Source organism: Equus quagga, chromosome 4, assembly GCF_021613505.1.
Source record: "Equus quagga isolate Etosha38 chromosome 4, UCLA_HA_Equagga_1.0, whole genome shotgun sequence".
Classification (NCBI taxonomy): domain Eukaryota; kingdom Metazoa; phylum Chordata; class Mammalia; order Perissodactyla; family Equidae; genus Equus; species Equus quagga.
Genome location: NC_060270.1, coordinates 114905478 through 114920120, shown reverse-complemented (window position 1 = coordinate 114920120; position 14643 = coordinate 114905478). Strand labels below are relative to the sequence as shown.

General features: G+C 55.9%; 3 protein-coding genes across 3 annotated transcripts in view; all 3 read right to left on the bottom strand.

Annotated features, from left to right (window-relative positions):
- HOXD11 (homeobox D11) overlaps positions 1-1203 on the bottom strand; it is a 6389-nt gene extending 5186 nt beyond the window's left edge. Inside the window, exon 1 of the mRNA XM_046659860.1 lies at positions 34-1203. Within this exon, the coding sequence (XP_046515816.1) occupies positions 34-319 (286 nt within the window). The 5' untranslated portion in view covers positions 320-1203. The remainder of the gene's footprint in view (positions 1-33) is intronic.
- A 5635-nt stretch (positions 1204-6838) lies between these two features.
- On the bottom strand, positions 6839-7796 carry HOXD12 (homeobox D12). Its single transcript, XM_046657980.1, has 2 exons — positions 7223-7796; positions 6839-7077 (listed from the first exon to the last, which is right to left on the bottom strand). Exons 1-2 carry the CDS (start codon positions 7794-7796, stop codon positions 6839-6841), a joined length of 813 nt encoding a protein of 270 aa, XP_046513936.1.
- Positions 7797-12836: 5040 nt separating this feature from the next.
- On the bottom strand, positions 12837-14643 carry HOXD13 (homeobox D13). The gene is made up of 2 exons (XM_046657778.1): positions 13863-14643; positions 12837-13087 (listed from the first exon to the last, which is right to left on the bottom strand). The coding sequence occupies exons 1-2, from the start codon at positions 14641-14643 to the stop codon at positions 12837-12839; spliced, it is 1032 nt and encodes a 343-aa protein (XP_046513734.1).

Genomic DNA, 14643 nt, shown 5'->3' with positions numbered 1-14643 from the left:
CGTAGTAGGGAGCGTAGCCCCCGGCGCCGCCACTGCCGCCCCCTCCGGGGCCGCCCCCGCCGCCGCCGCCCCCCGCGCCGCCGCCGCCGCCGCGGTACGGCCACTTGGCGCGCTCCAGGCCGTAGTCGCGGAAGGCCACTTCGCGCACGGGCTGGACGTGCGGCGCCAGGTTGGAAGAGTAGGGGAAAGTCATCTGGCAGGACGACGGTTGCGACAGGAACGACGGCTTGCTGGCGAAGTCCGACGGGGCCACATAGTAGGCGCAGCCGGGCAGGTACATGCTGGCTGCGCTCGGGCCGCACTCGTCAAAGTCGTTCATGGCTCCGTGGCGTGCGCGCCGGCGAGCCCCGGGCCGCTCCCCGAGCCGCCAACCTGAGCCATCGATTGCACAAGAGGCTTGGGCCAGGATCAACTAAGCAAAAATCCCCACCGGGCGCTGACGTGCAATTCATCTTGATTGATTCTGGTGGTAATTATGTCACGTGACGCCATGGAGAGAAATGTCCTTATATCTATATCAGCGCTCGCCAACACGCCCCAGGACGGCTCCTGGCGCCGAGACACGCGCGTGCTGGGGGCGGATCGGCCTCCCTCTTCAGCCAGCTCTCCCTGGGCGCCCTCTGACCAGGCTGCGCCGCAGGCCGGTCACCTGTGCGCCGCCAGCGGCTGCCACTGCTGGGTGCATCTGCCACCGCCCGGCTGGGCCGCCCGCCCGCGCCCGCCCGCGCCGCTTTAAGTACGCGGACCGAGGCCGGCGGGGAGGAGGAGGGAGGGGGAGGAAGGGGGAGGAAGGGGGAAGGGAAAGAAGCAGAGAGCGGAGGGGGGAGACCCAGCCCGGGGCACAGGGGACTAGGTGTGAGGGTGTGAGGTTCCCACCCCCCACACCCCTTCCTGCAGCCGCTCCCTCCCCCGCGATGCCGCTACCCTCTGCAGCTTGCCCGCTGGGAGCTTGTTGCTTCTTGTTCAAGGGGCTTAATTGCGCCGCTCTTGGGGGCGCAAGAAGCCCTGATTTACATATTTCTCTGCCCGGCTTGTTCACCGCGGAGTAACTTGGCTCCCGCCACTCCTGACCCCAGGAGCGGGAGTGCAAGCTTTGGAAAACCCACGCCAAAACCATACCAGGAGCTGACCCGGGCCAGGGCCTCAGTGCCCACTTGGCCTGTCTCCTTCTCTCCTCTCTCTGTTCTCGTCTCTCTTTCTCCTTCCTTCGTCTCTCTTAAGCATCTTCTGTCCTCTCACTCCCCTCTCGTTTCCTCTTTCCTTCCTCCTTCCTCTTACTTTTCTCCTCTCCTTTCCTCTGATCTTCTCTCCCTTCCCCTAGCTGTGTGTCACCTTATCTATCTCTCTCCCTGTCGCCTCTCTGCCTTTCTCTCCCAGTGCTAATGCAAGGAGAGAGGTCAGCCAGGGGAGACGCCCCGTGGCCCTCTAGAAGCTGGGGGGTCTGGTGAACAAAAGGATCTGGAGTCCTACTCTCAGGCTGCTTGGGCTCCCGCTCCCCCTTAACCAGACACAAACCACCGGCGCCTCCGCCCTCCTCACCATCTCTGCTTTCTGGCCTGGACTGGGACCAGCCCGCCTCACATCCAGCCCCTTCCCTGCTTCGGAGCCTCGCCAAGGCCTACACATCCGCGCCGCATCTCCCCGAGGCTCCTGTGGTGCCTTTGGGCCGGCGCGGTCACTGCGGCCCCCTGGGAGGTCCGTTGGCTCTGAGGAGGGGCTCTCAGGGGCTCTTGCCTCCTTGCTCAAGGCCTTCTGCGCCACTTGGCCCTGAGGGCCCCCCATCCACTCGCCCCAAGGCCTCACTCTCCTCGGCGGCCGGCCACCGCGTCCCTCTTTCCTAGCCCAGGGGTCCAGGCGAGGCCTGGGCTCCCACCTCCGGGACAGCCAGCGCTTTCCAAAGGTAAAATCTGTCTTAGAAAGAAGCTCCCCAAACCCAAATCCAAGAACCAAGGGCAGGAAGCTGCCCCTCTCCCCAGGATTCCTCTGCCCAGGCAATCCCAGCTCTGGTCCTGGGCCTCTGCCCTACGCCCAGGGCAGGCGGCGCAGGCTGTGAAGCGGGTTCCCTCCCTGGCCCCGGCTGCCGCAGTGCCCGTGCGGTGAGCTCTGCCCACCACGCCGACAGACAGAGAAAAGGCGGGTGATCAGAGCTCATATCTATTTTCTGGCCGATGTCCCCCCCCCCTTTTTCTCCTCCCTCCCTTTCTCCCTCCCACTCTCGCTCCTCTGCCCCCCTCCCACCTCTGCTTCCCTCCGAACGCTGCGCAAACAGGTCGGTGGCGACTGGAGGGCAAGGAGCCTCCCTCCCACCCAGAACTGCCCATCCTTGTATGCACCCTTCTCGAAACTGGCACCCTCGCCCAGATTCCAGCTCACCCCCTTCTCAGCCCAGACCGCCAGTACACTTATCTGCCTCGCCATCTCCATCCCCGGCCCAAGCCTCTCCCTCCCGAGCTCGTGGTCGACGCCCCTAGATCTCTCTCCTAAAATGGCTCCCCGGACGCTACATACTGGCCCTGCGGCAGCTCAGGACCCAGGGCAGCGGCGGCGGGGCCCCCAGCTCGGTCTTTATGTGTCTGGGGGTGCGCAAAATTCTCACACTTTCTCTCTGCACAGGGTGGGGCGCAGGCTCCCAAAGTGGAGCCTCCTGACCGCTGAAGAGGGAAATGGGGAGGACGAACCATTCAAGTTCAACGACATGGCGACGGCGGCTCCCGCTGGAGCCGCGCTTTGGCGGGGGAGGGTGCGCCATCTGCAGCGGCGCGCGGGTGCATAGGAGAAAGGGGCGGCGGACCCTTCTCCGCGCAGTAGCCCGGACCCCCGCCCCCACACCCAGTCCAAGGCTTTCGTTCTGGGCCCAGCCTGCTTCGCCCTTTGGCCCCAGCTCCCTCCTCGATCCTCACCCGGAAACCCAAGGAAAACCGCAGCCTCCCGACCCGCGCGTCCCGCTCGAGAACCTACCGTGAAGACCCCAGCGCTGTGGCCTTGTCCTTCCCTGCGCGGCCCCACTCGAAGCGCAGGGAGCGCATCGGACGCTCCGGGCACAGCCAGCAGCTCCGCGAGTGGTAGCTTTCCGCACAGCGCCCGTACGCGATGCGGTAATTTTGAGCCACCCAAGATAAGACACTAACTTGACCTTAACTTTGTCAGGGCGCCCCTGGTATCTGGAGAACGTGAACAGACACTGTCTGGCAGCTCTCGTAAAAGCTGACTGGGGAAGGGATTCTGAGTCATTTCATTTATTGCCACTACAGTTCTGCAAGAAAGCTTTTCCTCCCTGCCAAACTTTAATTATTTATGCTCTTTTAGGAAACGAAAGAAGAGGAGAAACGCAGGGAAAACACCCAGAGCCAGTCCCTTCCCTGCAGAGCCTTCGGAATAGGCTCCTGAAGTCAAGTGACTGGAGAACAAAAATGTGGGGAGATCACCTTTGTCCAAGGACGATCGGATAGGCGCCGAGCCCCCCCCCCCCCCCCCCGCGCCACTAAGGGGGGGCTGGATGCAGCTGGGAGAGGCGGAGTGAAGGGGCACCCCCCCCAGACATGAATATTTACAACGGTTCTGGATTTCTCCTCCACCCGCTGGTCTTCCGGAAGCCTCCCCAGCCCGCCTCCCTTGGGGAGAGCCCCCAGGCCTTAAAAGAGTCCCCCGTCGGCCTCTGAGCTTGCAGCCGATTGAATGCCAGACGAAGCTGTTTTTTTCTCGTTTAAAAACCGTTTTCTTGCTTAAGAGGCCTGCCTGAACTGCAGCATTTGTCTTTGTACGAGGAAATGTTGAGCACTCAGATTTCAGCATCATTTCTCTCCGGGCGTTTGTTTCTTACGAATTTCGAATTTCGTCGTGGTTCCAAATCCCTGCCAGGACCTCGGCTAGGAAGGGAGAGAGGACATCGCCGCCTTTGTATTTGTATGGATCAGTAAAAGGGATAGATTTGAAAAAGACTGCTGAAGCCCCAAACGACAGACAGAACTTTACACCTGGAATAATTGCAATCTCTTTGGGGAGTGGTCTCTGTGAATCTCTCCTCCTACCCCACATCCCAGGCTAAAGCAAAAGAACACGATAATTTAATGCTATATGTTGGAAAGAAACAGCCTCTATGTGTTGTGTTAGGGTCTGGGTCTAAGTCCGGTTTTCTGGTCCTTTACCCAGCCCTCCGGGCTTGAGGTCTGAGTGTGGCCTCCGCCTTTGTTAGCTTGTTTTGGGGGAGGCAAACCTCCGCCGACTGTCGCAGAGACTCGGCTCTTGGTCCCACCACTTCCCTGAGCCCCACCAGGTGAGGAAGCATTTCTTGGGATTGGGCCTCTGGCTTCCTTTTTTCCCCGTTGTGTGTTTTTTCAAAGGAGCTCTTTAAAATACATTTTAAAACTACACATCAAATTCGCTTCAGGGAAAGCGAGTTGGAACCATTCAATAGTCAGTATTAGAGATTTAGTGGTTTTGCTAATTCTCTCACTTGCTAAAAGCTAGCAATTCTCTAGTTTCCATCTCTGACCTAGCTGAGACCTGGGGTCTGCAAGAGGACGGTGAATTCAGAGCAGGCCCCAGCTTTCCCAGCCTGAGCTAGAGGCTCTGAAGGCCTAGGGGGTGCGGAAGCCACATTTCCCAAGGGAGCCTGCTGGGCTCCAGGCAGAGGTGCCAGTATGGAGGATTTCCATAGGGCATAGCCTGTTCAAGGGAAGCCTGAGCAAAACACAGTGGGAGAGATGTTTTGTATTGAAATCTGAAGAATTTCTATTTTTATTGAAATCTGAGGAAACTCACATCTTCGCAGCCCCCCAATAACAGCAAGCGTCAGAGTTTAAAAATTTAGGCAAAATGCGGAAATCCCAGCCTGCAACAAGCTGAGGGTTCACTTAATGTGTGAGATACACTCACATCTGCTCGTGGTTCCGCTCACCCTGGATGTTTCATACACATTTTGTTCATAGGCTTTTATATACCATTTCCTGACTGACTTGGAAGCCATTTTCTCATTTAATGAACAGTCAAGAAACACCCGCAGTGAAACCACAACCAGAAAAGAGAAATGAATTTGGTGGCCTGAAAAACATTAGGGGGGAATCCAAAACGTTTTGAAAAATCAACATCAGTCCCTTGGCTGGGACCTGGATATTTATTTCCACCCAAAACATTTCTATGTGTCTGATATATACAAGCTGTTGTTTTTGACAAAATCAAAACAAAAGGAAACATGCACAACAACTATTAGATAGCAGAGAAAATGCAGTTAGTATAAACATCAACTGAGACCAGTTGGGCTGAGACTCAGGGCTCCCTGTGAGGTGCCCACTCCAGAGCTAGGGCCTGGTCCTCCAATGAAAATAAGTCACTGGACTTTGGGAAGGAGTCTTCAATTCTCTGGCTGTCGTACATCTTGCTAGGAGTTGGGGGGGGGGACGCTACTTCTCAGAAGGAGAGGGAGAAGAGGCAGGGATGGTAGGTAGAAGGAGCTTGGAGGGGCCCTTGGGTTCACTGATGTTAAGGTAGGACACCCCAGCACACCCAGAACAACTCCATCTGGCATTCAGGAACCCCAGCCTCCACAAAGCAAGCTCCAGGGCAGGGCCCAGGGTCTCAAAGACTTCTCTGGGGTAGGCCAGACAGGGCCTTAGAAAGGGCACAGTGGCTGGGCCCCTGGAGGAGTTTGCGGGTGGTGGAGAGGGTGAAGAGAGGGGAACTTCTGCTCCTCTCTACTTATCAAGAGCAGCGACCAGGAGCTGAGGGTCTGAGGGGGCTCCTTCCTCATCCCCTGACTTGTGGAGGAGATTTCATCTCTCCCTGCAGTGACCCATTATGGTAATTCAAGAAAGAAAGACATGTCGTCTTCCACACCTCTACTCACCAAGACAGGAAAGCCTTATTTACAGTTGGAATGTAGGACCCCCCCCCCCCCCACCTCGGCTCACTCCCTTCTCTACCCCCTGGATATTTTTCCTTCCTCCTAGTGCAACCTAGCTTCAAAGGAGACTAGCAGCTCTTCTCACCAGAACTCAGCTCTGGGGGTCCAGTTACAGAGTGCAGGGCTCTGGCCTAGGCATGTGTAAGGAGCTGGGAGAAGTAGGGAATTTTACCAGTCCTCTCTGGAGATTGCAGTTTGCTGTGGAGCCCCAGCCTACCTAGTCCCATCCACGGGAAGGAAGTATCCAGTCCATTCCGCCCAGCTGGAGGGGCCAGCTCATTCTGAACTCAGAGGTGTCTCTGGAGTTTGTCCTGCCACCCTGTCCTTCCCCTCTGCTTTCCTCCCAAAATCTAAAGGTCTAGGCTGGCTTTTGTCCTCCCTAACCAGCCAGGGCAGAGAGGAGGGGGAATGGTGCCATCTTTCCTTCTTCCAGAGTTGACACTCTGGCTTTGCCACAAGAAGCTTTGGATGCAAAGAGACACAATTGTGCCCTCAGCCCTTTCCACTACACCCAGGAGGCCTTCTTAAATTCAATTCCACTCTGAGTTAGGCCCTTGCTAAATACAGGAGGGCTGGGGAGAAGAAAAAAGGGAAACTAACCAGGTGGAAGGTGAAATTCAACTACGAGGGAGCTACAGCGAGGCCCAGTGTAAATATCCCAGCCAAGGGCTAGAACAGGTGACCCCTACTCGGGAAAACTCAAGGCCAAGGTTGTGTTGCAACCTTCTTATGCCCCTCTGAAAAAGGCGAAAGCGTAAAGGCCCAACTGGCCAGGTCTCCAAGTCTGCTGGCTTCTGGGGCTGCATACTGAGCGGGAGGGTACCTGGGAACAGCGGAGAAGAAGGGGAAGGAAAAGCCCCAGTTTCAGCTCTTCCTCCACGCCAGGCCTTGGCTCAAAAAGGCAGATCCGGACCCGCGGGGCGGTGGCCACCCTCCGGGCTAGTATAGCGCCAGCGCCTGCTCGCGCAGCACCACGCGCTTCTTCTTCATACGCCGGTTCTGGAACCAAATTTTGACCTGCTGGTCGCTGAGGTTAAGCCTGTTGGACAATTCCTTGCGCTTCTGCCGGTTGATGAATTCGTTGAGGAGGAATTCGTTCTCCAGCTCCGCAATCTGCTGCTTGGTGTAGGGTTTCCGCTTCTTGCGGGCTCTCCCCGGGGCCGCCCCCCACGGCAGGCCTGCAACACAGCCCCAACCCAAGTCAGCCTGGCCTGCTCCCTGTTGCCTGCCCACCCAGGCGGCTCCCTCCCCCTACACACTCTCCCCTGCACCCCACCTCCCATCCCGGCTCAAACTGGCCCGGGGAGCGTGGCCACCGTTTACCGTCCGGCAGCGAAGGTCGCAAGCAAGAGGTGACGCCCGCCGCCTGCACTGTCATGTTCAAGTTGAGCGGGCCCTTGGCGTCGTCCTTGAAGCCGGCGGCGCACGGGGTCCCTTCGAGCAGGGCTGCAGAGCCCGGCGCAGCACGGCCCACACCCACGTAGTCGTACTTGGCCGCTTTGAGAGCAGCGGCCGCGGGGGCCAGGCTAGACTCGGGGACGAAGGAGGGCCTGGCACGGCCACGCTCCTCTGGCCCGGCGGCCGCGTCTGGCGTATAAAACTTGGCCTGCTCTTCGGGTCCGTCCTTGGCGCCCAGAGGCTGCAAGCCAAGAGGCCCAGAGCCAGCCAGGTAGGGCTGTGAGAAGCTGCCGAAGGCGGTGGCACCGGCAGGCTGCGCTGGGGCGCAGGAGGCGGGCGTGGTGGCCCAGGGCAGCGCGCCGCGCGGGTATGAGATGGGGGGAAGCGCGGCCAACTGGCCGCCATTCGGCCGCAGGTTGGAGAAGTAGAAGGAGTCGGGCGACTGCAGATTCAGGAGCGAGCCCACATAGCCCGCTCTGTAGAGACTGCGCTCACACATCTCCAACAAAGGGCTTCGGCTCCGCTCGCAGCAGTATTTAGTTACAACCGGGAATAAGAGGACAGGCTCAGACGATTGGACGAAACTTTGCCTGCAGGTTCTTCAAAGCCGGTCATTTCAGCACCGCCTACATCCCCCGACCCGTTTTCCCCCCCTTCAGGGTATTATGATAACACCCTCAATATTCGATGGCGAAGGACGAGGCTGCCAGGCAGAGCCAAGGCATGTTGTGTGAAGGTGAGGCCTCTGTGAGTTTCCCCCCGGCTTCAGCAGTTGGGGGCATGGGCATCGGGGGCCTTTGCCAGGAGTGTCCCTTGGGACCCTTCTTGGTCTTGATTGGCCTCTTGTTCCCGTTTTCTGCCAGCTACCTAGGCCAGACTTGCTTCTGCCAGCTTTAAGTTGAAGCTGAGGCCTTCTTCAGTACCACACACCCCTTGGCTCGTCTGGAGATCCTGCGATTTGGCCGGGCCACCACCTCTGTCCCTAGGCCTGAGCAATGCTATTTTTACCCCATCCCTCCCCACCCAGTCCTTCTGGAGAGGACTCTGCATGAATGATCTAGCGGCAAAGACCCACGCTCTGAGCCCTGGGTCCCAGGCTGCAGGCACAGTTTGCTGCCGGTGGAGAAATGCACCACAAACTCTGCCCAAGTTTGGCCTCCAGGAAGGAGGCTTCACACCATTCCTGGTCTGCTCCTCCATGGCCAAGCCCTCTGCTCCTAGGGAAGTCGCCATCCAGGTCCATGGAGTATGCTGGCCTGGGGACGGGGCAGCTCCTTTGGCGAATCGTGACCAAAGGCTACATTCCTTTTATCGCCAGGAGTCACCTTGGCGACTACATCCTGCAAACCAGAACGCCAAACTTCATCCACTCCGTGGTGGACAGAGCAGGACGAGCTCCCTGGACCTGGTGTGGAAGGACAGAAGAGCCAGAGCCACCCAGCTGGGAACAGCGGGGGCACACCGAGGCAGCCGCTAGCAGCGTTCCTCCTCCGCTCGGCGCCTCCAGGAGCGCCGGCCGCTGGCGAGTTCGGGGGTCTGGAGAATAGGGAGGCGGGCCGAGCAGCACCGCCTTGCCCGGAGCAATGTGGCAGCCCCCGCCACAAGCCCTCCGGTCTAGTCTGACCCAAGGACTAGGGGTCCTCCTCTCCTGCCTCTGGCCGCAAGACCCGCAGCGTCCCCGTGACTGGCGCCCTCCCCAGCCTGCAGCCCGCCTCGCGGTCCCCGAGCCAAGCTGGAATTGGTTAGACCGCCAGCTCCAGCACGGAGACCACACAGGCGCCGCCGGAGGGCAAGGCTGACCACCGCGCTGCGACTTTATTGTGTGAGTTATGGCGACCAATTGGGCGGCTCTGGGGAACGCAATCTGCCTCGTCCTCACGCTCTAGGGAGGGGGTAGGGGGTGGAGGTGGGCAAGTCTGGGGATCCTCAGGGCTCTGTCAGTTTTCTTAGGAGCTCAGACATAGAGAGACGCACTCCACTCCCCGTCCTTTCATGGGGGTTGTACGCACAAGCTGCAACCTCAGTTCCTAGGGACTTAGGAGACGCAGGCTCTCATTTTGGGAAACTCCCTGTTTCCGAGGAGCTGCAGCCTCTCCAGACCCGAAAGCTCCTGCAGTCTCTTCTCTTCTCATCTCTGTATATAGCGATTCTCCGCTATTTCCACGTCCACTGGCGTCTTCTCCGGACCCTTAGGCAGCCACACAGCTCCAGTGTGCCCACCCGCCCCCCCCCCGCCCCCCCGCCGCCCCTGACTAAGATTGCAAGGAACTAAGTGAGAAACAGAAAATACTAGAACAACTAGACTCTATTTCTCCTTGGCTCAAATGGTTCCCAGCCACCCCACCTTATCTCCTGGGTTTATACTTTCTTAAGTCCAGCAGGCAAAGTTGTGTGCACGGAGCTGGGAGCTGCGGCCTGGGAGGGAGGGCAGCGAGGGGGGAGGGGGCAGGAGGCTAGACTGGTGAGCTGGAGAATGGGAAAGGAGGATTTGGCTGCGGAGCGAAACGGCGAGCTCTGCCAATGCCTCTGACCGCCCAGGAGATGGCGAGCGAGCTCCACGCCTGGCGAGGCGCCGCCGCACGGTCAAGATCAACAGCGAAGGGCGGTGCAGCCGGCCCGGGGTCGCCAACCCGTGCGGTCACGGCCCGCTGCCAGGCGCGGCCGAGCGTCTCAAAAAGTCGGAGATCGTGGCGGCAAGGCTGGCCGGGACAGCGGAGCCAGAGGAACCAGCAAGCTGCCAGACACCGGGAAGCATCGCGGCCGCCCCTTTGTCTGGCGGTACATGCCGGCTCCCTAGCCTCCTTCGCCTCTTGAATCACGCATACACGCGCGGGCCTTGATTCTCCACCAGCGGCGCTCGAAACCTGCCAGGTTTCGGAGGCGCTCTCCCTGCGGCCTCTCAGTCTCCACCCGAAGGAGAGGCCTCTCCCCAAGCTCCCTTCGCCTTACGGCTCCCCACGGGCCACCGACCGGCTCCTCTCCTCCCTCCTCAATTCGGAATATAAAAGGAATTCATATAAATAACAAAGTCTTCATCTGTTATTGATTTAGCGTCAATTCAAATTCCACCGGAGAGCGTTTGAGCGCAATTCTAATCTTCAGCAAATCTCCTATTTCTCTTAAGCGGAGGGAAACTGACTAGCAAACTACAGATGAAAGGAAGACCTCGAGGCAATCCCCCTATCCACAACAGGAAACCTGAGAAAGAGACCTGGGAAATGGAGTGCGGCCCTGGAGTCTGGAATTTACAAAAAAGAAGGGGGGAAGACGACGATGGAGAAGAACGGAGAACAGGCCCGTTTTAGGTGAAAACGCATCTTGTGAGAAGAACAGAGGAAATGTTAGTAACTCTTCCCAAAACGAAAGGTCGAAGACGGTGTGGCCCCGTTTGCAGAGGTTATTTCTTCTCCAGAGACTGCGTCGTGGTCACTTTTTCTTTTTTCTCTCTCTCTTAATTAAAACAAAGTTGGCCGGCCGTAGTCGGTTGCCAGATATGAAAGAAGTCAAGCCGGGCCAGAGAAAACGAAAGTAGCTCCGGACCTTGGGTCTCTGCGCTTTCTCTGCCAGATCTATAAGGCAGCCCTCCCGCCAGAAGAGTTTACATATTGTGTGAAGTTTTAAACATCTGTATTTAACTTACATACCAAAAAGTTAGCAACCACTAAATTAATCGCGCCCGGGTACTAACAAGGACGAGGCACCCAGTTCCTTAGCGGCCATTACCCTGAGTGGCAAAAGGCCTCAAAAACAAAGTTTGTAGTGCCTAAAAATTGCGTCCAGAGGTTTAGGGTGTATAATTATGGTTTCAGTCAACTGCTGTGTACAGGCTGCCCGGAGAAGGCGATAAGGGATAAGCCTGAAATGTTTCTTTTTCAATTGCCAAATATGGATATGTCTAATTTCAAGACCTTCCCAGAGTAGATATTTATACCGGCCTTTCTAGGAAGAAAGCTGCCAACTGATCACGTTTTCCTATATCCGGGCACGTACATAAATACTGATTTAAAAAACTATTTGAATAAATTGATAATATTGAAAGAGAAGTAAAATTTTATTGGAGATGTTTTTGAGCTGGTCTGGTAAAAAATATTGTAGACACCACAAATTATATCCTCATTTAAAGACATCACTACTTATGTTAAAGCCACGGGAAAAGGAGGGGAGGAGTGGCGGAAGTGGAGAGCCTGGAGGTTTCAGAGACTAGAACTGGTGCTGAGTTTCCTTCATCTACAGGGAACATCATAGTGATCAGGATAACAAGATTTGATAATAAATAAGAAGAGTTTCAGAGGTAACGCGAACTTGGAAAAAGAAAACAAATGTATAAAGACTCAAAGGAAACAAGAGAGTTCTGTTTATTTGCATCTCCCTAGGAGTAAAAAGTGATTTTTAAATGCCTGAAGCACTGCCCACGTATCCCAGCTCACAGACATTGCATCTACAAAAATAATCTCTCAGTTGTATAAATATGCAGCACTTTAAAAGTAGTTATTTATCGTCATTTCAGAAACATTTTTTTTCTTCTTGGACCTTAGAGCTCCGCACTTTTTGCATTTGTTAGATGTTTTAGAGCTCCAGGAGAGGCCCAGTATGTTTGTTCAGACAGTCAAGTTCTTCATTGGGTTCTGGACAAAAGTTCCCAACCATGGTCACATTGATTCAGCCTCTTTCAGGGGACTGAGATGGCCTCAACCCCCGCCCCACAGACACAAGGCCAAGGAGAGGGGTGCATTTATATCAGCCACGGGTCACTCTGCCAATTGCAGCCACCTAACAATCTTCATCTAGAGCTGGGGACACGAAGGCATCCACGAGGACACATTATTTTCAAATTAAAGATCATAAAAGCACAAATCTACAAGGTGTATTAAACACATACAATTACAACAGCAAGTGAAAGACCCAAAATCAGATTGTCTTCATTCCAATATTGACACAAACCCTATTTAATAAGGTAGCTGCTTTTAAAGCCATCACAGGACCTCTAGCCTCCTGTTTTTAGACTTTCCCAGTGACTCTAGAGCACTGCCTGCCCAGAGCTGTTTCCACTTGCCTCAGGGCGACTGCTGAGACCTAATGATTCAATTACCCAATCACAGGATATGAATGACTGCAAATCGTCCTGCCCTAATGGATTATGAAGATAATCAGTGCTGGAAACAGGCATATAAAGTGATTAAAAAAAATAAAACCCTAAAGTCAGAATGGCACTTCTGAAATTCATTTGGGGAGATTATTAAAAAATACTTCAAGTCCTTTATACTGGCCTGGAGGGAGAAACAGAACATTAAAAACGTCATAAAAAATAAACCTAGACAAGAACAAAATCAACAATAAACAAGTAAAAAACAGAACTACAAAGTTAGGTCGGGAAGCAAAAGGTTTTAGAGCCAGATAAGGAGAAGAGAGAGAAACAATTCACAAAATTTGCCGTCACTGGCGGGGGATGAGGGGAATTAAATACATATTCAAGTCTTTCCAAAGGTCTTTTGGAGACAACTGAAATCATTTAAAATCTCTGTGGCCATTCTGGTCCACATCAGGAGACGGTGTCTTTGAGCTTGGAGACGATTTTCTTGTCTTTCACTCTTCGGTTCTGAAACCAAATGGTCACTTGTCTCTCAGATAGGTTCGTGGCAGCCGAGATCCGCCGCCGCTTGTCCTTGTTAATGAACTTGTTAATGGCATACTCGTTCTCCAGTTCTTTGAGCTGCAGTTTGGTGTAGGGCACCCTCTTCTTCCTCCCCCGACGGTAGACACACATGTCTGGCTGATTTAGAGCTACATCCCCTGGTATAAAAAACAGCACGGGAAAAATTAGACTGCGGTGTATGGAGCACCAGCTCCGGGGGAGTGTGTGCATACGTTTGGAGGGGGTACAGGGAGTATAGAGAGCCAGGCTGTTTACACTTTATTATTTATACAGATATATTATTTAAACGTATTAGAGAAAGATTATTTACACTTCAAAGTCAAGGCCAATTTGATGGATCATCTTGGTTTCTCCAACCGGCATTTTAACAAGCCTGCAAGTTTATGGCGTGGTTAGTGGGGACGCTCATAAGGACAGTTTCTGCAAGTGCCGGTTGCGCACAAACATATACAGATATAGAAAAAAATCCAGGCTGTTTGTTCAAGCTTTGATTTCTTGTGCTCCTGTGTTTGGAGGTGTGAGCTCTTAGAAGCTTTAGTGGTCACTCTGGGGCAGTAACGTTCTTGAAAAGTGGGGCCCAACTTTGTGACACCTCCTTGGGGAGGAGGGGCCGAGGCCTGAGCAAAGGGCATGCAAAGACCCTCAACTTTAGAAGAAAAACAGGCCTGTGCCTGCACACAAGACGAAAAGGGTTGTGAGAGGTAGTTTAAATCAAAGGAGGAATTTACAGATTTCACCTGAAATCGACAAACTGTTGCACTGGGTTAACCCTGGTTGGGCGAGGACGACAGGAGCCCACCCCTAAGCAGGGGCATGCACTCCTAGTCTTGTCTTTTCCTTCTCTCCTTCCCGCCCCTTCTTCCCTCCCTCCCCATTTCCCTTCTTACCTCCCCCGTTTTCCAACGTCCCTACCTGGAAAAGATGATTTCCAAAAGTGGGAGCCCTGTGGCTGGTCCTTGGCACAGTACACCTGGCTGTTCCACCCGTTAGCCAGTGTCCAGGACTGGTAGCCCTCCATGGAGATGTACGCCTCGTGCCGAGGCTCCCCGGAGCCGAAGGTGGACACCATGTCGATGTAGCCAGGCACGTGCTGGTAGGGGCTCGTGTAGCCCTGGTAGAAGGACACTTCCTTGGCCCGCGCGGGCACCTCGTTGGCCGGTACGCTACTGCTTGCCAGACCCGACACGTCCATGTACTTCTCCACCGGGAAGCCCCCCAGCGAGGCGTGCGGCGACGACTTGAGAGCGTTTTGCTGTAAGCCCACGCCGTGCGACATGCGGCAGCTATAGTAGCCGTTGCCGAAGTGGTAGCCGTAGCCCAGGGTCGGGGCGCCCGGCGGCGCTGCAGCGGCTGCGCCGGGCGCCGGGCACTCTTTGGCCGAGGGAGCCTCGGGGCGCGCTGCGACCACAGCCGAAGATGACGACGACGAGGCGGAGCCCGCGCGCTCAGAGGTCCCCGGGTAGGCGAAGCCAGAGGCCGCCGCGGCCGCCGCTGCCGCCGCCGCCGCCGCCGCGGCCGCACGCCCGGAGTGTGTCCCGGCGAACACTGGCGCTGAGAGGAAGCCGCGACACTGGCCCGGCGCCGCCGCCGCCGCCGCCACGGAGGAGGAGGACGAGGAGGAGGCCGGGGCCGCCCCCGCGGCCCCGCCGTCCGCCCGCAGCCCGTCCATGTCCCAGCTCCCGGGGCGGCTCAT